Here is a 25,796-nt window from a genome sequence, read left to right as displayed (position 1 = left end):
GACAAATAAAAACGCGAAATTGACAGCATCAAACTAGTGACCAGACCACCTTGCACGACACGTGGAGACCAAACCTATGCATCCAGGACCTAGGCTAAAGTGGAAATGGAATCTTGGTACTTGGATCTAGCTATCAAGGTCCTAAAACCATTCTAACAATCCCCGTGGACTCCTAGAAGCTGAGCCGAAGGAGGGCTGGTCGACAGTTTGCTAGATCAGAATTATGTTTAAGTGTTTGTGGTTGTTTCGTGTTCTTTTCATGATCATTTGTAGTTTTTGACTGTGTCATTAATCAAAGTTTACGCACAACATTAATCCTTGCATAACCAAGGCCTTAATCAGCCCCGGTTTCGCATCAAAACCATGTTTGAGTACTTTACGCGCGAAATTCACAAAAACGCTTAAAAACGCATAAAATCGCAACTTAACTTCTAATTTCTAGCATATGACTATTATTATCAAGTATAACCATTTCAACACAATAATATATGCCAAATAGTATTGTGTACCAAGTTTCGTGCATAACAAACCATGTTTGACCTACTTTACGCGCGAAATGGACAAAAACGCTTAAAAACGCATAAAATCGCAACTTAACTTCTAATTTCTAGCATATGACTATTATTATCAATTCTAACCATTTCAACACAATAATATATGCCAAATAGTGTTGTGTGCCAAGTTTCGTGCATAACAAACCATGTTTGACCTACTTTACGCGCGAAATTGACAAATAAAAACGCGAAATTGACAGCATCAAACTAGTGACCAGACCACCTTGCACGACACGTGGAGACCAAACCTATGCATCCAGGACCTAGGCTAAAGTGGAAATGGAATCTTGGTACTTAGATCTAGCTATCAAGGTCCTAAAACCATTCTAACAATCCCCGTGGACTCCTAGAAGCTGAGCCGAAGGAGGGCTGGTCGACAGTTTGCTAGATCAGAATTATGTTTAAGTGTTTGTGGTTGTTTCGTGTTCTTTTCATGATCATTTGACCAAACCTATACAAAACCCATAAAATCGAATTTGTGTACCTTTCTTGCTATCCATTTTGGAAATGTGGCTCTGGATGTAGATCCCATTTGTCCACGCACTCTTTTCATTGCGCTGAAACGCATGGGAAAAGTAATACCATTTATATATATATATAACACTTAATTAAATCAAATTGGTAAAATAATTAATATTACGTACGCATTCAACAATGCTTTGAATCTTGTGTTGCGAGGTAGGCTGTTAGGTTTTTGTAATGAGTCGAAGACGTGCACGGTGTTCGTTAAAGGACATATGATCAGAAGTATCCAATGCAAACTACAAACACAAATTTAAAATCAACAAATTAGAGATTAGGTGACTTTAAAAATCAAAAGATAAGTTCAATTTCAAAAATAAAACTTACTCTTCCCAATATGGAGCCAGAATGAATGTGTGTTTACATGCAAGGGAATTAGTCAAAGCAGTCTCAATGTATGCTCTGACGACATCTGGATCATTTCTACATTTACTACCCGAAATCGTCTCCGGACAAAACCATCCAATTTTTATTGGAGGTTCGCAAGAATTTACCTCCTCGTAAACCGCACTAAACTCACAAATAAGAGAATTTTGTTAGTAATTCGGTCATTAAAACAATTAAACAACAATGCCTAACTTGTAAGATAATGAACATCACCTCATGTAGACATGGAAAAGAGCTACGTTCAGCATCTCTCCTCTCAAAAATTGCCCGATGTCACTAGGACCAATAATTACATACGGGTCTTCTGAAAAGCAGTATTGCTCCTTCAGCAGGGGCAACATGATTGGGTCCTCCTCACTTATGCGAGATGCACAATAATGCAGCCATTTGCAATCTTGAGAGAGATCTTTTAGCTCCTCATCAGTCAAAATTGGAGTGCTTGGCATCGACTTTGACCCAGTCGACACCTTTGCTGAGGAACCGACCTCTCTACAAGATCCCTTTGGACTCTTTTGCTATTTCAATTTATAAATAAAAATTAAATTAGTGTGAGCATGCAATTAAAAAATAAAAATAAATAAGGTACAAATGATTCTTACCGTGTTAGTGAATCGGACCCAAGCATATGGCCATGTGACGAAACTACCTAGGGCGTCTGATAGTTTCTCAAGGCTCCATGCTGGCATTGGAATTGGGAGTGAGAAATCTTCAAACCCCTTTACAATAGTCTCCACGGCCACACTGATGTGGCCACTTGTAACAGGCACTGAATGCACTGTTTGGCCCTCTTTATTTGGCTGTGCCATACCATATGCAACCTCAGTTAAGTCGCCATCACTAGCAACACCTAACTGAGGCAGCAAAAGAGAACAAGGAGTCGCCTCCTGAAAATTGTGTCGTTTAGTATAATAAGCATCATAATAAAATTTTAATTACGCGTTGCAATTTAAATTAATAAGTGCTTATATATTTAAATACTATGTACCTGTAGCACTGGCACCGGAGTTGGCTCCGGATTTTGAGCAACGGGGGTATTAGTAAAGAGCTGGGGTGCTACGGGGGTAATGGGCTCGGGTGTTGGCTCGACCAAAGCGTCAGAATCCCCATGTTGACTTCCCTGATCCTCGACAATCAGGTTTGCCAAGTCCACAATGGGTGCACCCATCTTTTGCAACACGGTGGCCAACTTCGCGAGAACGTCCTTCGTAATCTCCGCTCGGAGGGTTGCTGCTTCTTCCCGCAGTGCCGTTCGGGATTGAGTAGCAACACACTCTTTGCCGAATGCCTTCTGTAACCCCACGCGGACGCCTCCTTTTCCGACTACCCGCCCACTGTGGTCTTTCCCTAAGACCATATGCAATGCGTCAACATTGCCTTTTGGGGTAAACTCCCCCGTAGCTTCTTTTTCCTTCCAGCCCATCTGTTCAAATAAAAAGTGACATATATAGTAATTAGTATAAGTACATCAAAGCCAAAGAATACAAAACAAATGAAGAATATACTTAATAATTTCAAAACTCACCACAGCATCAGCAACCTTCTTCGTTCCCGGATCATTAATGGTAAATTTACCACTTGCATCTCGGGAATGAAGCCCGCAATACCAATCACGCACCCGATCTCCAGCAAGAGTATTTACGGATGCGGAGGTAGTCGTAGATGAGGGTGTGGATGAATATTGATTGGGGTATAAACCCGCATCCACCCACTCTTTTCGGACCTCATCGTACGTTTTCTGGCCTAAGCGATGGTAAAACTTCCTTTTGCTTGCAGAATCTGAAGCTTTACCACGCTTTTCCTAATTAATCAATAGAAATCGAATGTCATGTATTAGTTTAATGACTGAATCAAAAGAATTAAATTCAAATTGGTAAACTATAATATAATATGAAATACTTACAACTTCTATGGGAGTTGTTCTTTTGGCAACAAAGGCCTCCCAATCCCTCTTCGATATGTGACCCCATATTTCGTAGGGCATCTTCGAAGGTGCTTGCTCTCCACCTTCGTTTCCCGTTTTGACCTTTTTGGTCGTACGGGCACGGGTCTTCGTAATCCAGCCAGTTACTAGCTTGGATTTGAAATCTCTGAATCTTTCAGCAACAGCAGAAAGAAACACATTCTTCTTGTCCTCATCGCTCTCGATGTGGAAAAGATTCTACAAAAAAAATTTATATTTGTTACTGTCAATTAAATTAATTTTAAAATGAAACTAAATGAGTAAAAATAGTAAAGTTGCTTACCACAGTATCATTCCATAGAGAGTTTTTCAAACCCTCTGGAACCTCGTTCCATGCGTGCAATATGGAAATCTTGCGGATACATAGGCCCACTTGTTTTCCATATTGCCTACGCCATTTTCCGCAGGGTTGACCCAATGCATTGTATTCCAAATGCATTGGTTCCGTGACTTTGAGGTTTTTCGTAGGACCTCGCCCTTTTCTTTTCTTACTGGTAGTGGGAGCATCCATTGGTGGGGCGTCTTCAGTCTCAAAATCATTGTCTAGAGGTGGAGCGTCTTCAGCCATACGCTCGAATCTCACAATTTGGTCCTCTTCACTGTCGTAACTACGATGCTCATTATCCGAGGTCTCAATCTCGGGGACAATTTCGTCTCTGAATAGATGCATTATATATCAGTACCTGAAAGAGTATGAAAAGAAATATTTTAGAACATAAGCTAAGTAATATTAAGAATATGACTATGATTTACAATTCTAATAAGTAATATTAAGAATATTAAGAATATGACTATGAATAGAAATATATAATATTAAGCATTATATATTAGAACATATATACTTATTTATAATAAACATATTTACTAAATATGCTAATAATTAATTAACAAACCACAAACCACAATATAAATAATAAACAACAAACCACATTCCTAAAAACATATTTACTCTAACTTTTCCAAGTGAAAATCAAGATGGTGAGAAGCTCACTAACTTAACCTTAAACAAATCACAATACATTTCATAGTCTACTTATCATTAACAAAGTTCAAGTTGCACTAATATATCGTTCATTCCCTCGACCCTTTTAATTCTACGATGATCACAAGTGGGTAGTTCTCTAACACAACTATAACCAATTCACAATACATGCCATAGTCTATCTAGTAAGTAGTATCTATCATCTAAACGTAATTCACAATACATGCCATATATATATATATATATATATATATATATATATATATATATATATATATATATATATATATATATATATATATATATTATATATATATATATAGATATATATATATATATATATATATATATATATATATATATATATATATATATATATATATATATATACATACAGATCATTTAGCCCATATCATACATATCATACAGACCATACCTATCTCTAAACGATATTTTCATTTCTTTGTTTTGATCATAATCTACATTAGAACAAAGCAACAAGAACAGAAGGGTTTTGACATTAAATGCGACCAGCAACAAGAACAAAGCAATGCGACCAGCAACAAGAACAAAGCAATGCGACCAGCAACGAGAACAAAGCAATGCGACCAGCAACAAGAACAGTAAGCAACAATGAGATATTTCAATGCTTATTGAAATTAAAAAGAGAAATACTACCTTAATTCGTGAGTTTTGAAGATGAACAAGCAAATGCCTTTGGTTTCAAACGCTTTTGAAGAATGCACACACACGCAGATGAACAAGCAAATGCACGAATGAAACAGCAAGCAAACGTTTGTGAAGATTATGTGTTCGAAGATTATGAAGAACAAGTTTGAAGAAACACTTAATCACTCAGTTTTTTCGAGTGTTTTTCAATAATGGTGGGTTTGAAATGATTTTATGTTTTTTAGAAGAAGATGAAGATGAAGAATGAAATGTTGAATGGCGAAAATGGTGCGTTTATTGCTTGAGTCGAGGATTTTCAATGGGTTTGTGAGAAGAGAATGGCGAAATGAAAAGTTCAGAATGGCGGGCTTTATTTGAGAAGTTGAAGAAGCGTGCAGTACAATGCGGTTTATTGCTGCGGTCACAAGCCAACCGCAGCAAATAAGGCTTTCGTTTTTAATTTTTGCTGAATTTAACGGTTGCATTACGTTATTTGCTGCGGGCCCTAGCCAACTGCAGCAATTAAGGCTTTTTTTTTTAATTTTGATGAAATTTAACGGCTATTTAAGGTTATTTGCTGCGGGCCCTTGCCAACCGCAGCAATAAATGCTTTTTTTTTTTAATTTTGCTATTGTCAACGGTAGAATGGGGTATTTGCTGCGGTCAATAAACAAAAACCGCAGCAATTAGTGTTTTTTTTTTTTTTTTTCAAATCTTTTTCCCATTTATTGCTGCGAATATACAAAAACCGCAGCAAATGTTGAGCAGCAAATACGTTTTTTTCCACTAGTGGATAGGCATTAGTTGGTTGCCACTCCGGCTCTTCCATAGTTGTTAAAATACCCGCGTGTCTATCAGAAATAACGCATAAACCCATCCTCTATGTGACATGCTTACGAATACAAGCCATGTACTACGACCATGCACCTATACACTCCTTCTCTACCAAGGAAAATGCTAATGGAAAGATTCCCTTATCACCATCTTGGGCAATGGCAGTTAATACGGTATGACGATACTTACCATACAAGTGCGTGCCGTTAATGGCGATAAGAGGTTTACAATGATTGAAGCCTTCAATGCAAGGTTTAAAGGCACAAAAGACCCGTTGGAAGGTCCTAATATTAGGTCGCACAAATACACCCATGTCATTGTCTACCTTAAAAAACCACTAAAGTACTAAGCCCGGGTTGGAATGTTGCAAAGCTTCTAAAACACGTGAAAGAAGTGAGTAAGAACCTTCCCAAGTTCCATATATGGACAACAAGGCATGTTGCTTAGCACCACCATGCTCGCTTATAATTCACTTGAGCGTGTAGTAGCCGCAATCAACGGAAGAAGAAGCTTGTTCAAAGCACTAAGAGAAAATAGATGTTAGTTTGTGCCAAAAAAATTAAAAACGCATAAAATTGCAACTTAACACGTAATTTCTAGCATCTGACTATGATTTTCAGTTCAAACCACTTCAACACAATAATATATACCAAATAGTATTGTGTGCCATGTTTCGTACAAAACAAACCAAGTTTGAGCTACTTTATGCGCAAACGGCCAAAAACGGTTAAAAACCCTTAAAATCGCAACTTAACACGTCATTTCTAACATATGACAATGATTTTCAATTCAAACTACTTCAACACAATAATATATACCAAATAGTTTAGTGTGCCAAGTTTCGTGCAAAACAAACCAAGTTTGAGCTACTTTATGCGCAAACGTGCCAAAAATGCTTAAAAAACCATTAAAATCGCAACTTAACACGTAATTTCAAGCATATGACTATTATTTTCAATTCTAACCACTTCAGCACAATAATATATACCAAATATTATTGTGTGCCAAGTTTCGCACAAAACAAATCAAGTTTGAGCTACTTTATGCGCAAACGGCCAAAAACGGTTATAAACCCTTTAAATCGCAACTTAACACGTAATTTCTAGCATATGACAACGATTTTCAATTCTAACCACTTCAACACAGTAATATATAGCAAATAGTGTAGCGTGCCAAGTTTCGTGCAAACTAATCAAGTTTGAGCTACTTTATGCGCAAAAGTGCCAAAAATGCTTAAAAACCCTTAAAATCGCAACTTAACACGTAATTTCTAACATATGACTATGATTTTAAATTCTAACCACTTCCACACAATAATATATACCAAATAGTGTTGTGTGCCAAGTTTCGTACAAAACAAACCAAGTTTGAGCTACTTTATGCGCAAACGGCCAAAAACGGTTAAAAACCCTTAAAATCGCAACTTAACACGTAATTTCAAGCATATGACAATGATTTCAATTCTAACCACTTCAACAGAATAATATATACCAAATAGTGTTGTGTTCCATGTTTCGTGCAAAAAACAAACCAAGTTTGAGCTACTTTATGCGCAAAAGTTCCAAAAACGCTTAAAAACCCTTAAAATCGCAACTTAACACGTAATTTCTAGCATATGACTATGATTTTCAATTCTAACCACTTCAACACAATAATATATACCATATAGTGTTGTGTGCCAAGTTTCGTGCAAAACAAACCAAGTTTGAGCTACTTTGTGCGCAAATGTGGCAAAAGCGCTTAAAATGCATAATATCGCTACTTAACACGTTTTTTCTAGCATATGACTATGATTTTCAATTCTAACCACTTCAACACAATAATATATACCAAATAGTGTTGTGTGCCAAGTTTTGTGCAAAACAAACCAAGTTTCAGCTACTTTAAGTGCAAAAGTCCCAAAAACGCTTAAAAACGCATAAAATCGCAACTTAACACGTAATTTCTAGCATATGACTATGATTTTCAATTCTAACCACTTGAACACAATAATATATACCAAATAATGTTGTGTGCTTTGTTTCGTGCAAATCTGATACAAATGTGGTCATGCCTTCAAAACAGCGCAGCAGAAAACTAGCGAGCAGACCACATTGCACGACACGTGGAAACCAAACCTATGCATCCAGGTCCTAGGCTAAAGTGGAAATGGAATCTTGGTACTTGGATCTAGCTATCAAGGTCCTAAAACCATTCTAACAATCCCCGTGGACTCCTAGAAGCTGAGCTGAAGGAGGGCTGCTCTACAGTTTGCTAATTCAGAATTGTCTTAATGTTTTTTTGTTTTTTGTTTTTGTTTTAAGTGCCCATGTAATAGCACGTGCGTTTTAATCGTAAATTAAAACGTAATTTCTAGCATATGACAATGATATTCAATTCTAACCACTTCAACACAATAATATATACCAAATAGTGTTATGTGCCAAGTTTCGTGCAAAACAAACCAAGTTTGAGTTAATTTATGCGCAAAAGTGGCAAAAACGCTTAAAAACTGATAAAATCGCAACTTCACACGTAATTTCTAGCATATGACTATGATTTTCAATTCTAACCACTTCAACACAATAATATATACCAAATGGTGTTGTGTGCCAAGTTTCGTGCTAAACAAACCAAGTTTGAGCTACTTTATGCACAAAAGTGGCAAAAACGCTTAAAAACACATAAAATCGCAACTTAACACGTAATTTCTAGCATATGACTATGATTTTTAATTCTAACCTCTTCAACACAATAACATATACTAAATAGTGTTGTGTGCCAAGTTTCGTGCAAAACAAACCAAGTTTGAGCTACTTTATGTGCAAAAGTGGCAAAAACGCTTAAAAACGCATAAAATCGCAACTTAACACGTAATTTCTAGCATATGACTATGATTTTAAATTCTAACCAATTCAACGCAATAATGTATACCAAATAGTGTTGTGTGCCAAGTTTGGTGCAAAACAAACCAAGTTTGAGCTACTTTATGCGCGAAAGTGCCAAAAAAGCTTAAAAACTCATAAAATCAAAACTTTGCACGTAATTTCTAGAATATGACTATGATTTTCAATTATAACCACTTCAACACAATAATATATAGAAAAAAGTTTTGTGCTCCAAGTTTCGTGCAAAACAAACCAAGTTTGAGCTACTTTATGCGCGAAAGTGCCATAAATGCTTAAAAACCCATAAAATCAAAACTTAACACGTAATTTCTAGCATATGACTATAATTTTCAATTCTAACCACTTCAACACAATAATATATACCAAATAGTGTTGTGTGCCAAGTTTCGTGCAAAACAAACCAAGGTTGAGCTACTTTATGCGCAAAAGTGCCAAAAAAGCTTTAAAACGGATAAAATCAAATTTGTATACCTTTATTGCTGTCCATTTTGGAAATGTGGCTCTGGATGTAGATCCTATTTGTCCATGCACTTTTTTCATTGTGTTGAAACGCAGGGGAAAAGTAATACTCCCTCGAACCAATTTAGATGTCCCATTTACTTGGGCACGGTTATTATGGATGGTGTGAGGTCCATTAAAAAGGGTAAGTAGTAAAGGGTAAGTAAAGTATATGGGGGTATAGTCGTAATTACTTGTTTGAACTAAGGATATTTAGGTAAAAAAAGATTGACAAAAATAGAAATAGGACAACTAAAAAGACTTTACCAAATAAGGAAATGGGACAACTAAATTGGTTCGGAGGGAGTACTATTTATATATATATATATATATATATATATATATATATATATATATATATATGTGTGTGTGTGTGTGTGTGTGTGTGTGTGTGTCTATATATATATATATATATATATATATATATATATATATATATATATATATATATATATATATATATATATATATATATATATATATATATATATATATATATATATAACACTTAATTAAATCAAATTGGTAAAATAATTAATGTTACGTACGCATTTAACAACGCTTTGAATTTTGTGTTGCGAGGCGGGCTTTGAGGTTTTTGTAATGAGTCGAAGACGTGCACAGTGTTCATTAAAGGAAATATGACCAAAAGTATGCAATGCAAACTACAAACGCAAATTTAAAATCAACAAATTAGAGATTATGTGACTTTAAAAATCAAAAGATAAGTTCAATTTCAAAAATAAAATTTACTATTCCGTATATGGAGCTAGAATGAACGTGTGTTTAGATGTAAGGGAATTAGTCAAAGCAGTCTTAATGGATGCTCTGACGTCATCTGGATCATTTACACATTTACTACCCGAAATCGACTCAGGACAAAACCATCCAATTTTTATTGGAGGTTTGCAAGAATTTAGCCCCTCGTAAGCCGCACTAAACTCACGAATAAGAAAATTTTGTTAGTAATTTGGTTATTAAAACAATTAAACAACAATGCCTAACTTGTAAGATAATGAGCATTACCTCATGTAGAAATGGAAAAGAGCTACGTTCAGCATCTCTCCTCTCAAAAATTGTCCAATGTGACTAGGACCAATAATTACAAACGGGCTCTCTAAAAAACAGTATTGGTCCTTCTGCAGGTATAGAATGATTGAGTCCTCCTCACGCAGGCGAGATGCACAAGTGTGCAGCCATTTGCAATCTTGAGAGAGATCTTTTAGCTCCGTATCAGTCAATATTGGAGTGCTTGGCATCAACTTTGAACCAGTCGAGACCTTTGCTGAGGAACCGATCTCTCTTAAAGATCCCTTTGGACTCTTTTGCTATTTCAATTTATACGATTAAATTAGTGTAAGCATGCAATTAAAAAAATAAAAATAAACAAGTTACAAATGATTTTTACCATGTTAGTGAATTGGACTCAAGCATATGGCCATGTGACGAAACTATCTAGGGCGTCTGATAGTTTCTCAAGGCTCCATTCTAGCATTGGAACCGGGAGTGAGAAATCTTCAAACCCCTTTACAATAGCTTCCACGGTCATACTGATGTGGCCACTTGTAACAGGCATCGAATGCACTGTTTGGCCCTCTTTGGTTGGCTGGGCCACACCATATGCAACCTCAGTTAAGTCGCCATCACTAGCAACACCTAACTGAGGCAGCAAAAGAGAACAAGGAGTCGCTTCCTGAAAATTGTGTCGTTTAGTATAATAAGCATCATAATAAAATATTAAAACGCACTGCAATTTAAATTAATAAGTGCTTATATATTTAAAAACTATGTACCTGTAGCAGTGGCTCCGGATTTTGAGCAACGGAGTTTATGGTCTCCGGTGTAGGGTTTTCCCCTTCAGGGAAAGTAATGGGCAGAGGTGCTACGGGGGTAATGAGCTCGGGTGTTGTCTCGACCAAAGCATTAAGATCCCCATGCTGACTTTCCTGATCCTCAACTATCAGGCTTGCCAAGTCAACAACGGGTGCTCCCATCTTCTGCAACACGACAGCCAGTTTGGCGAGAACGTCCTTCGTGATCTTTGCTCAGAGGGTTGCTACTTCATCCCGCAGCGTCGTTCAAGATTGAGTAGCAACACACTCTTTGCCGAATGCCTTCTGTAACCCCATGCGGACGCCTCCTTTTCCGTCTACCTGCCCACTGTGGTCTTTCCCTAAGACCATATGCAATGCGTCAACATTGCCTCTTGGGGTGAACTCCCCCGTAGCTTCTTTTTCCTTCCAGCCCATCTGTTCAAATAAAAAGTGACATATATAGCAATTAGTATAAGTAAATCAAAGCCAAAGAATACAAAACAAATCAAGAATATACTTAATAATTTCAAAACTCACCACAGCATCAACAACCTTCTTCATTCCCGGATCATTAATGGTAAATTTACCACTTGCATCTCGGGAATGAAGCCCACAATACCAATCACGCACCCGATCTCCAGCAGGAGTATTCACGGATGCGGAGGTAGTCGTAGATGAGGGCGTAGATGAACTTTGATTGGGGTATAAACCCGCATCCACCCATTCTTTCGGACCTCATCGTACGTTTTCTAGCCCAAGCGATGGTAAAACTTCCTTTTGCTTGCAGAATCAGAAGCTTTACCGCGCTTTTCCTAATTAATCAATAGAAATGAAATGTCATGTATTAGTTTAATGACTGAATCAAAAGAAGTAAATTCAAATCAAAAACTATAATATAATATGAAATACTTACAACTTCTATGGGAGTTGTTCTTTTGGCAAAAAAGGCCTCCCAATCCCTCTTCGATATGTGACCCCATATTTTATAGGGCATCTTTGAAGGTGCTTGCTCTCCACCTTCGTTTCCCGTTTTGACCTTTTTGGTCGTACGGGCACGCCTCTTCGTAATCCAGCCAGTTACTAGCTTGGATTTGAAATCTCTGAATCTTTCAGCAACAACTGAAAGAAACACATTCTTCTTGTCCTCATCGCTCTCGATGTGGAAAAGATTCTACAAAAAAATTTATATTTATTACTGTCGATTAAATTACTTTTAAAATAAAACTAAATGAGTAAAAATGGTAAAGTTGCTTACAACAGTATCATTCCATAGAGAGTTCTTCAAACCCTCTGGAACCTCGTTCCATGCAAGCAATATGGAAATCTTGCGGATACATAGGCCCACTTGTTTTCCATATTGCCTACGCCATTATCCGCAGGGTTAACCCAATGCATTTTATTCCAAATGCATGGGTTCTGTGACTTTGAGATTTTTCGTAGGACCTCGCCCTTTTCTTTTCTTACTGGTAGTGGGAGCATTCATTGGTGGGGCGTCTTCAGTCTCAAAATCATTGTCAATTGGTGGAGCGTCTTCAGCCATACGCTCGTATCTCACAATTTGGTCCTCTTCACTGTCGTAACTACGATGCTCATTATCCGAGGTCTCAATCTCGGGGACAATTTCGTCTCTGAATAGATGCATTGTATATCAGTACCTGAAAGAGTATGAATAAAAATATATTAGAACATAAGCTAAGTAATATTAAGAATATGACTATAATACAATTCTAATACGTTCAACACAATAATATATAACAAATAGTGTTCTGTGCAAAGTTTCATGCAAAACAAATCAAGTGCCAAAAAAAACTTTAAAAAGCTTTAAATTCATACCTTGTGAATCACTTAATTTAAATGTATTTCTTCTGTGTGACCTACACGCATATAACCAACATCTACATAATCTACATCATCTTGATCCACTGATTTTGGATTGATAAAGGGAGGGGAGTCTTCAAAAGCTTCATATTCTTCCTCATCCTCAACATCACCTATACCAAGGATGCTTCTTTTTCCCGGTACAACAATAGACCATTTTTTATCAGACGGGTCTACTATGTAGAATACTTGCTTGGCTTGTGTGGCTAGTATGAATGGCTCCTCACTATCACGCAAACGAGCTAAGTCTACAAGAGTGAATCCACAAGGGTCGTCATTTTTTATGCATCGTTGATTATTATCTACCCACTTACATTTGAAAAGACCAATATTGAAAGTAGAGTAGTCAAGCTCCCATATTTCATGTACCCGCCCGTAGTATACCACTTTAGCGTCAACCGACGCTTGATCCTTCACACTCGCGTAAAATGTAGATGACGCCAAAATAGAAACTCCACTATTCTGTAGATAAGATGACTTCTTGTCTTGACCCTCAGTCCAAAATGTGAAGCCATTGACATCGTAACCCTCATATTTGTTGACATCATCACGCGGACTAAAAGCTAACCACTTAACAATTTCGGATACACCCTTGAGTTCTTCGCATGTTACTCAATTAGGAAACCAATTACAACTTCTTTACCAAATACAATCTCAACTCCCTTAACCTGTTCATAAACCTCATAACCGGTCAACGGTCGACGAGCTACACGGTCCTCAACCTCCCCGTTGAACAACTTCTTCTTCTTACGATATTGGTGGTCTCGTGGGAGGAACTTTCGATGGTGCATGAATACGTGTTTGCACTTAGGAATCCACGTGGATTCCATGTCATCGATACAAATTGGGCATTAGGGATGCAAACGGGGCGGGGCGGGGCGGGTATTGGAATTACCATCCCCATCCCCATCTGTTAATGCAATCCCCATCCCCATCCCCGCGGCGGGTATAATTTTTTTTCCCCGTCCTCGCCCCAATGGGTTTGTATCTAAAACCATCCCTGCCCTACCACCCATCTAGGTATCCATCCCCGTGTAATACCCATTTTACCCGCCCCACCACCTGTCAAATTCGCGCTTAATACCCATTTGTGCCACATATTTATATTCAATCATTTTATAAAACTAATAACATTATTACATAAATATCAATAACTAGTTAAATACCAATCGACTCATCATTAACAACTTTGAACTCTTTTAACTATTTTTATGAAGACAAATGCGAGTCCAAACGAAGAAGATATCGCATTTACAAAACGGGAAAGAAAACGAAAACTAGCAAAAGACTTAAAAATATTTTGAGGCGGGTATCTTGAGGCGGGGCGGGTATGGGGCAGGGTAGGGCGGGGATGGAGCGGGTATCACCTAAAACCCATCCTCATCCCTATCCCCGCGGTGGGTATGAATTTTATACCCGTACCCGCCCCATGACCCATCAAACCGGGACCCATCCCCTCCCCGATGGGGCAGGGATGGGGCGGTTCTCCTATTAGACCCGCCCCGCCTGCATCCCTATTGGGCATGCTTTCATCCCTTTGTTCTTATACCCCGATAAGTTGCCATATGCCGAAAAATCATTAACGGTGGCATAAAAGCATTGCACGCAAGGTGAACTCCTCATTAGCATAAGCATCAAACACTGAAACGCCTTCATCCCACATCTTTCTCAAATCCTCAACGAGAGGTGCAAGATATACATCTATGTCATTACCAGGTTGTTTAGGACCCGAGATAAGAACTAAGATTGTCGAATGGGTTCATTCCATCCGTACATAGTCCAAGCCTTAAATTACGAACCTCATCCCCAAAAGTCTTATGCAACCTATCAATACTCTTCCACTCCGGAGAATCAAATCGATGTGTGAGCAAGATACCTTTCTTCACCCTATCTGCATGCCACCTCAAATTTAACGCATCTTTCTTTGTAGAAAACAAGCGCTTGAATCTAGGTATTATTGGAAGATACCACAATACCTTAGCCGGGGGCCCTTTAGCATCCCGAGCCCCTTTACGCTTCTAGCGCGATAACCCACACCTAGAACACTCTTCTAAGTTCTCGTTTTCATTCCGATACAACACACAATCATTCGGACATGCATGAATCTTCTAGTACTCTAAGCCGAAAGGACACATGAGCTTTTTGGCATAATATGTCGACTTTGGAAGTTTATTTCCCTCAGGAAGCATCTCACCTAACGCTTCTAATAACATTGTGAAACTAGCGTCACTCCAATTGAACTTTGACTTAATGTTGAAAATTGTCAACCCTGGTGTTAGTTTGGTGAACTTTGTACATCCAGGGTACAAAGGCTTTTGAGAAGCCTCTGTCAACAAGTCAAAAACACGAGGACGTTTTCCTTACTCATCCTCGACACCCTCCATCATCTCATCAACACGATCCACATCCTCATTGACATTCTCTTCATCTGTCTCATACCCATCAACATGATCTACTACATCCTCGTTGACATCGGCCACATTATTGATGTCCTCAACAACACTTTTCTCTTTGTAAACTCCCTCCTTACCATGCCAAACTCAAACATGATATTGAGGCCTAAACCCATGTCGAAGTATGTGCTCCCTAACGATATCAACACTATCTACCTTTGATACATTGCCACAACTGACACATGGGCAATAAAAACCAACTCCCCCCATCCTAACTTGATGTTCAACCGCATTACTACAAAATTCTAATACGCCATCAATAAATTCCAACGATTCAATGCTTTCATACATCCAAGAACGATCTTTTGTCATCCTAATTAGTGTGATTAATTAATTCAAAATAAAATTAATACACAACTTTTAAACATATATACTTATTTATAACAAACATATTTAATCCTAAAAATATATACTTTGAATAATTAACATTGTATAACCTTAATATAACATTCAAAATATAAATAATAAAATTAAATCATTTAACGTTAGAAATATAAGTATTATAATTCTAATAATTAAACACAAGTATAACAACAAACCATATTTTTAACAAAATATGCAAATAATTAACTAACCTCACAAACCACATTCACAAATAATTACTAAATATGCAAATAATTAATTAACAAACCACATTTTTAACTAAATTACTAAATTACAAGTGAAACAATAAAAATATAAACTTGAAAATTTACAAAACAAATAGAAATTACCTTGATTTCGTGGGTTATGTAATAATCTACAAAGAAAAAAAAATTAGCACTAATTGTCGTACTATTGAACTTGCAAACCACATTAAAAAGAGAAATATAATAATACCCTATAATTGTATGCAGTAATTTAACAAATAAACCACATTTTAAAGGTTTTTCTTATGTATTGAAATTAAAAAGAGAAAATAATACCTTAGTTCGTGAGTTTTGCAGATGAACAACACCAAAAATGCGTTGTACTGTATAGAACAGTATAGAACTTTGAAATTTGAAGTTTAAAGTTTGATGATGAACAAGAACAGTATAGAACTTTGAAGTTTGATGAAAATTCGAAGTTTGAAGTTTGATGATGAACAAGAACAGTATAGAACTTTGAAGTTTGAAGTCTAGAACGAAGGAGAAGAAAAGCGTTGTACTGTATATGTTTGTTTGTGCGTGCAGTATAATGAAATCGAAGGGTTTCTCATGAAAATATAAACGTTATAATTTAAAAGGCGCCATTTTAATACACTTAATTGTTGCGGTCAAAGCAAGAACTGCAGTAGTTAACATTCTTCATGGACTATTTACTGTGGGCACACCACCAACCGCAGCATTTACGTGTATTATTTGCTTCGGGCACAACACCAACCGCAGCATTTGAGTGTGCTACTGAGTATTTGCTGCGGTCAAGGGCTAAAACTGCAGCAATTATTGGTTTTTTTTTCTTAATCTTATTCCTATTTATTGCTGCTTATATACAAAAACCGCAGCAAATGATAAGCAACAAATACGTTTTTTTCCACTAGTGTACCTTAATGGATGGGTCTTTAGCAACACAATTTCTAATGACATTGTTAATGAAAGAAGATGTCAAGTGAATGTGTCCAGCCGAAACAGTGTCATTACCCAAAATACAAGACCTATGCTTACCCTTATACGAAACAATACGCCATGAAGATAAATATGAATCGAGCGTAGCCCTAAGTCTCCTTGAACAGCCCCGCTTACACTTCAAGGTAAGGACAATTTGGTTTGAGGTCTCCGTTGTATACTCCACATTTATACGAATATGATACACTCTGATAGCTTTCAATAACGCTTCCTTACTATCAAACATCATACCCTTCTCCAACTCCCCTTCTTCGGTGTAAGTGGTATCATAAGCCCAAGTCCTCTACGAGTTGTTCTCCTCATACTCGTCTAGTGGTGGACATAGGGCATAAGGTGTAGGAGGAATGATTGTAGGAACGTTGCCTAAGGTCATGTCATTTGCTAGCGCATCCTCATCGACATCCACATTATCCTCAAAAGGATCTTCAATGAGCTCATTACTCTCATTTCCATCATCCCAAGGTCCCATCTCATCACTTTCTCCTTAATTAACCATTGAATCAATTGGAACTTGATTCGTAGGGGGTTGAGAAAAAGTAAAAGACGTAGAAAGAACGAAAGGATTTACAGTTTCCTGAGTTGATATAGGCATAGGGGTAGGGGTAGGATTAGAAGCATCTACATTCCCTAAGGGTACTTCTTCTACGTATAACTCCAAAGAGGGAATTTGGGTGGACTTTGAATGCTCCCACATAGCATCTATAGCCTTATCATCCTCAATAGGAAAGGCTAGCAATTCTCCACTCATGTCATATTTAAAGCTTATATTTACGGTACTTCTAGTGGGGTCCAATCCAATCTTAGAACATATAAAATGTTTAAACTGATTCAAATCCATGTTCGAGTTGCATGCTAACAACCTACGTTTTCTTCCAACATAATGAACTTTGCCACTACATTCTCGAATACAACCATTCCAAAAACATACTATAGTGACGTGAAATGATGTCATTTCTACATGAATACAAACAAAATCAACCTCATCATCAACTTCATGCCCATACAAGTACATTATATTCATTTGATTATAATCTTTTTGGTCTACAAATTAATAAAGTCCATAATGTAACTAAGTTAATACATATATAATGCTCATAAAATTCAAATAATAAATCAATTAATAAGTTCATGAATGATATTTCTAATACCAACATCAACATTTCTAATAATATATAATGTACATCAAATTCAAGTAATTCAATATGCTCATCAACAACAATACTTCAAAAAAAACAACATAAAGCTATGAAAACAATTAAACATTACCATGAATAGTTATAGATGATTAATAAGAGTGTTGATTTAAGAACTAGTAACTTACATTTAAGAAAATAACCAAACTTCATCAAAACCCTAAAAATAATACATATACTAAAAAAAACGCATAAAAGATTACCTTTGTGCAAGCTAGAGTATCCCAGACTAATTTTGAAGTGCCAAATTGAAAGAGAAATGCATGAATCGATGGATTGAAGCTAGTCTAATATTGGTTTTGTAAGGAGAAAGTCAAGTAGTAAAAGATAGGGTTTTGAGAATTAGGGAAAATGAGAACGAAGAAGGCTGCTGTGCGTATTTGTGGAGTTAGTTGTTCGCAATTACTAACTGCGAACAGGTTAAAAAAGTCAAACATTTGTTTTTTTGACCTGTTTTGCGAACAGCCCCAAACCACAGGTTTGGGAATTTCACGCTTATTTTTGGAAATAAGTTGAAACTTATCTTATTTCGTTCATTTTGTTGTTAATTTTCTTAATCATTTCCAATTTTCATGATTGTGGATCAATGTTGAATGTCGGTTTGGGCCGATATTCACGTGCACCTAAAGTGGGCCTCTGTTATACCATAACTTATATCATTCGCTGGACGTGGCCTGTTGACAACTTCAGTTGAAGGGAATCACGTTAAAGAAATAAGATTAGATTTAGTTGGACCCACTTATGATGTTTTATCTTTTTCAAGTGTACTATTTCTACTGTGAGCTAGTCTTTTGAGAGACTGTCTTTTTGAAAGACGTATGTTAAGCCCAACTCATTAAAGATTAATACCTACTTACCGTATTCTTAATGTCTATTTACATTATCCTTAATGTTTACTTACCGTATCTTTAATGCCTACTTTCAACATTTTAAATGTCAACTTACATTATTCTTAATGTCTACTTATAATATTTAAAAAATATTTAATGGGCCAACAAAATTAGAAATGGTCTCTCACAAGAATTTGTGTACTACTGTTTAAACTTTATATCCATACTAGTTTAAAAGCTCGTGTAATGCGCGAAGTTTAGTATAGATATACATAAACAAAATTTTCATAAAATATTGCAAGCCTCTATGAAGTTGTCATTTGCTATTTTCCAACTCTTTTCATTAATATTCATGATTATGATGATTATTTAAATAATTATATTTTTCAAAAATAATGTCTGACTTACGCATAAAATATTTTTTTGAAATAATTAAGGGATATTATCAATGCTACCCCTGTACTATAGCAAAATAACAATGGTACCCCAGTTAATTTCAATGGTACCCCCCCAAGTATATGCTAATTACAACCGTGACACTATTAATCAATTTTCCGTTAAGTTGCCGTTAAATGACCTAACCATGATTAGTTTCCCTCTCCTCTTCCTTCTCTCCTTCCATGGCTGCTTCACCTCAATACCATATTGTTTACTAGCAACAATTATCGACAGTCTTGCCACTCCACGCCCACCTGAAGACCAATGCGTCCCACTGTAGCCCAGCCATTGAAGCAACACCTTCCTCCCCTTTTGTTTCTTAGAAAATTCGAACGGAAATAAAAAAATTCAAAAAATGGGAATAAATTCGACCAAATTGAGTTCGAATTATAGGTCTATATTAGGAAGGAAAACATTCAATTATCATATAATTGTGTTTTGATGATGATTAATTGTAAAATTTGATAAGTTTAAGCAAATTAATCAACTTGGGGAAAACATATTAGGGTTCTTCATTTCGAATTTAAATTTGGGGAAAATAGACTTTCTTTAGAACATACAAATGATTCTGTTCCTTATATTGGTCGAGTTGTTCGAGAGCTTGAAATAGTAAACAATATGGTATTGAGGTGAAGCAGCCATGGAAGGAGAGAAGGAAGAGGAGAGGGAAATCAACCATGGTTAGGTCATTCGAGATTTAACGGCAACTTAACGGAAAATTGATTAATAGTGTCACGGTTGTAATTAGCATATAGTTGGGGGGTACCATTGAAATTAACTGGGGTACCATTGTTATTTTGCTATAGTACAGGGGTACCATTGATAATATCCCAATAATTAATCTCCTTAGGATTCTTATTTAGATATAAAGAGTTAATGTTAAATATATTTTAAAGACTTAATTACTTAATTGAACATTAAATTCTTTAGGAAAATAAATTATATTGCCATGCACACAATCAATTTTAGTCCTATTAAATTAATACTTCTATATTTGGAAATACTCTAAAAAAGCAATGTGTTGTTTTCCAGTTCTTTTATTAGTATTTATATTCTATATTTGGGAAAACTCTAAAAAAAGCCATGTGTTATTTTCCAGTTCTTTTATTAGTATTTATATTTAAGATAATTCTATATTTGGGAAAACTCTAAAAACATCATATGTTATTTTCCAGTTTGGTTTTAGTATTTATGATTCGAGATAATTTTATTTCCATAAATTAGAAATATTTTGAAAAAAGTTGATGAATATGTTAAAGTTACTTTTTACACACAAGGAAGGATACATCTTGAGAAATCTGAACTGAGAGATGAAATATCAAAAATAACGTTGCAAATAGAGAAATGAATTCTTTTTATATACAACTTTTGAACCTGATGACAAACTGGCTACGACTTGTCAACCGCACCAAAAATAGTGACGGCCAGACGAGTGCACTAAAGACGGCGACAACCTGGCTACGACCCTAGGTCGTCGCTATTTTGTAAAAAAAAATTCAAAAATAAAAATTGTAAATGGTGATGGCCTGACTGAGGTCGTGGCCGGATCGTCGCTATTTTAATAAAAAAAAGTTTCATGTTGTCGCCATTTTGACTTCTAGAACTACGAAATGTTCGGTTGTTGCGAGACTATAACCATTCTGGCTTCCACAACTACAAAATGTTTAACGGTCGCCAGTCTCCAAAATGTTAATGAATTTTTTGTTGCCTTTACCTTGCTATTTTAACATTTTTTTTTTGGTGCCTACCAATAATTAAAAATATTATTGCCTAATTGTAGCTAATAATGGTATTTCATTTGTTCAAATCATAAAAAGCTATTGGAGGATTAGGATCTTGAAATCTTTCCTTAGATTCATATCTTTTGTATATTTAGGCCTAGTCTATATATCAATTACAACATTATTATAAGTGATCGTGACTACAAACTTGTGGACGTTAATGCTTCTTTATATAATTATTATACATGCAGGTAATCTTGTGATGCATGTTGTTAATCAAAGGTGCACCAAAATAATACATTGAGTAGCTTCCCCACTAGTTTTGCCAATCTTACGACAAACAAAAAAAATGGACACTAAAATGTCATCATCATGTCATAGCTAAATTAATGCACTATAGAATCATTTTTAATTAAGTTAGATTTATTCCTTTCTTGACAAGGTATTGAAAATCTAAAACATAATCGTAACATTTTTTCTTAGTAAGATGTGAGGAAATTTTGAAAATGAAACATGAACATGTGACATCTAAGTTTGAGAGGTAGAATGCTTACTAGGTTACCATTGGGCTTCTTCTCTGACTAGGTTTGATTTCAAGGGTTGGTTTGACTTACGATGGATAGATAAAAATGATACCAAAGTATGAGAAAATCATTTTATAGAAAATAGTTTTTTAATTTGATTAATGAATTTCATTACATAATAAATGATTTATTATGATCAAATAATATGTAAGTTTATTAATTTCTATGTATTATTTAGTTTGGTGTCCAATAAAAAATAAAAAGCAAGAATGATATTGAGAACTAGAAAATATGAATTAATTTTAAGCTACTAGTATGAATCATAAAGTATGTGTTTGAAATGTTCAATTTCAAAAATCAAGTGAATATTTTATAAGTCTTTTAACGTAATTAAGTAAGTGTACAACGAGATATTAATTAGTTAATATTGAATAACGTTTATGTTTTACTAGAGACCAATAAATTCATAGGAATGCTATTTGATAATTTTCCTAACTTAATGTCACTAAACTTATTGGGTTCCACTGTATCAATATATGAGACTATTTTGTGTGTTTAAACCTACATAAGTCTCGGTTCATGTGACTAATTTAGTTGGACTAGATATTAGCTAGTCATAATCCCTTATTTAGTATGATGATTAAATTAAATATTAATTTAATTGTGTACCTCCCTAAACATTATATATTTTATACTCTCTCCGAACCAATTTAGATGTCCCATTTGCTTGGGCACGGTTATTAAGGATGGTGTGGGGTCCATTAAAAAGGGTAAGTATTAAAGGGTAAGTAGTGAAGGGTAAATAATGAAGGGTAGTTGGGTAAGTAAGGTATATGAGGGTATATTCGTAATTACTTGTGTGAACTAAAGATATTTAGGTAAAAAAAATCTTGCATGGAGATAGGGGTTTAAGATTTGTTAATTTTTCCTCATTTTGGACAAGTTTGATCACTCTTTGTGTAAGTTGTTGAATGGCAAGGGCCATTTCAGCAAATATCTCATCCGTGTTCATGATGTTCTCAATACCACAATGCAAGAAATCTTTTAAACAACAAAATTTTCAGAAACAAGGATGAATGCACAACACCATAGATGGTTTTAATGTCTTTTGACAGCAGCAAGAGGAAAACACCCAGAAACTTAGAGTTTAGATTCTTTGAAATTTTTACACCAAAATTTCTTGATTAGAATCAATTTTATCTAAACATACAGAAAGTAGAACAAATTTGTTACAAACGAAAGATTTCTGGTCAAAGGAAAAGGAATGACTGATTTTTGTTCTTCAATCTTTTGTTTTCTGAATTACTTTATGCAATGATTATTCAAGAATGTAATATGATGTTAGGCAATGTAAAATTAAGATCTAAACAATGATTAAACAATCGAATGCGTTCAATTAACTACAGTAAATCAAATGCAACAATCAATAAAGAAGAAATTCAGATGCGCACTAACAAACCCTAATTTTCCAGAAAAATTTTCGCAAATCAGATTGTTATTATCAATTTTTGATAGAAAAACGTAATACTCAATGATTCCCAACAAGTTCCTCCCAATTCCTATCAGATATTACATTAACAACAATCAGAAAATCAAATTCAAGAAGCAGAAATCGCAATTATCAGTTTTCGCAGCAAAGACTATTGTTCGAACGTTTAGAATGCAATTGTCATCAAATTTCAATGAGTATGCATTCAGGACATTCAAGAATTGAATTCAAATGGATTAATGGACACAATTTGATATGTATAATGACTCCGAAACAAATTTTTCAGAAATCAAAGTGATACACATTCATTCATTCAACAATCAGTTTTCCAGATTTTTTCTTTCACAATCAAATTCGTATTATAATCAAATATTTTCTATAATCCTTGATTAGAAATGAATGATTAACAAAGAAAACTGAATTTAAGAGCTTATGAGATTGAATTCGTACCTGAATTTGTAAAATTGAAACGAAATTGCACAGTACCTGATTCTGTTGATCACCCTTACCAGAACGTGAGGATTGCCCTCTATTACCTGATTTTCTCGACTCCTCTTGATCGTGTCCCTCTCTACAGCCTTGCTTTGATACCAATTGATGCGAGTATGGGGATGGTCGATCCAAGAACCCGCTTAACACCTTCAAGATTGATGCCACGACCCCTCGTGACACACAAAGAACAGATAAAACCTTCTGTTTTGTATGAAAACAGAAGGGTGACAAGAACAATTTGGATGAATGGTTCTATGTCGTGGATGGAGACAATGAATCTTCACTCGATCCCTGGCCTCCTCCTCACACTAGAGTCGAGATTCACTCTCTCAACCTTCGTGGAAATGACTGAATACTTCCTTGCTTCACTCACAAAGATGATACTCAGGATTGTAATTGCACCAATTACTTGAATGAAAATTTCATTAAAAAACCAAATCTGAATTCTGTTACAATGAGCATGCCCTTTATATAGAGCTATAATGGCTATAATGGGGTGTCTAACAATCATACTAACCCCGTGCCTTATTATTAAAAACACGTGCAAAACAAGAACTAAAAACAGAAACATAAAAATAACTCTAACACATTGAATCAGCCATTTTCAAACAACTGGCGAACAAGCGACCTTGGAGCTGTTCTCGTGGGTTCTATGAGGGCTAGCTCCATCATCCTTGGGTCTTGGCTTCTTATTTCATGTCCAAAGATGACAACCCTTGGATTTCCTCGCTCATACGTGCACCAGGTTGGGCGTTCCATGGTTCGCAAGGTAGGCTGCCCGGCAGATTGATACTCTGCTTGTTCTGTTGCTGGCATGCTTCTTTGTATGCTTCTGTTCTGTTTGCGTGCTGCTGGAAGCTCTTCTTTTGGTACCTAATAATCTTTCCATGCTTCCATGTTGATGTTTAATCCAATTTTAAGATGATCCTCCTTAGTCTTCAAGCAAAAATCAGCAAGTTCCACATGTTCAATGGGCTGAGCAAGTGCAATGATGCAATTATGCTTTTCTTCCTTTGCTTTGGGCTGTGGGCTATCCATAATTGCATCATAAATCCTAACCCAATTTTCTTCTCTTATTTCTGTAGCTTATTTTGGTTTTAATGTAGTTTGGATTTGTTCTCAATTGCTTATTTTTTTTAATGTAGTTTTGATTTTCTTTAGCTGAATCAATTTGAGGGAAGAAAGCAAATGAATCGTCACTCCAAAGGTAAGATACTTGATTTTGATGATGCACATTGATGTTTTTGTTTTAAATTTGATTGTTGGGATGAAAAACTAGGGTTTTCATTCAGTTACCATTTGGCTTTTGGAATGAAAAATAACCCAGTTTATTATCAACTATTTGTGAAACATGAGGGTTTTCATCTTAAAAATTTCATGGATGTTGCTAATTGTGATAAGTTATAAAAATTTTCACAACTTTTTAAATTTGGTTGTTGGGATGAAAAATTCGGGGTTCTCATTTGGTTTCCATTTGACGTTTGGGATGAAAACTTCCAGATTTTTATCAACTTTTTTGTGAAAAATTAGCGTTTACCTTCTTCCTTTTTTCTTCTTCCCTTCCCCCTCTGCTTCTTCACTTTCTTCTCTTCTTTCTAATTGCAATCCTAACCCATTTTTCTTCTCTTATTTATGTAGCTTAAGCTTTAATGTAAGGAAAAATTTGTAAAGAAACACCTTTTAAAACCCCTTTTTTGTAAAGAAACACCTTTTATAATTTTTTTTTGTAAAAAAACACCTTTTAAGAGACTTTTTTTAAAAAAAACACCTTAAATCAGTTTCCGGTGACTTTTGTCAACTTTCCGGCGTTGACTATGCCATTTGTCAACTTTCCGGCGTTGACTTTTAATTTTATTTTTATTTTTATTTTTATTTTTATTTTTATTATTAATATTATTTTCTTATAAAATTTTTATTTTTATTATTATTTAAAACAAATTTAAAATAATAATAATAATAATAATAATAATAATAAAAACAAAAATAAAAAAAATAATAAGTTTTTTTAAAATTTTTAAATTTTTTTTTTAATTATTTTTTTAATTATTTTTTATTTTTCCTTTTGTTTTTAATTTTATTTTATT

At 35.4% G+C, this 25,796-nt stretch overlaps 1 protein-coding gene across 1 annotated transcript; it reads right to left on the bottom strand.

Moving 5' to 3' along the window:
• Positions 1-431: 431 nt before the first annotated feature.
• On the bottom strand, positions 432-4,106 carry LOC130799359 (uncharacterized). The gene is made up of 3 exons (XM_057662460.1): positions 3,707-4,106; positions 2,651-2,883; positions 432-438 (listed from the first exon to the last, which is right to left on the bottom strand). Exons 1-3 carry the CDS (start codon positions 4,091-4,093, stop codon positions 432-434), a joined length of 627 nt encoding a protein of 208 aa, XP_057518443.1. The 5' UTR covers positions 4,094-4,106.
• Between the last annotated feature and the right edge of the window lie 21,690 nt (positions 4,107-25,796).

This window comes from Amaranthus tricolor, chromosome 14 (assembly GCF_026212465.1).
Source record: "Amaranthus tricolor cultivar Red isolate AtriRed21 chromosome 14, ASM2621246v1, whole genome shotgun sequence".
NCBI classification, from domain to species: Eukaryota; Viridiplantae; Streptophyta; class Magnoliopsida; order Caryophyllales; family Amaranthaceae; genus Amaranthus; species Amaranthus tricolor.
Note: the sequence above shows the minus strand (reverse complement) of the source record. Positions and strands in the feature narration are given on the sequence as shown.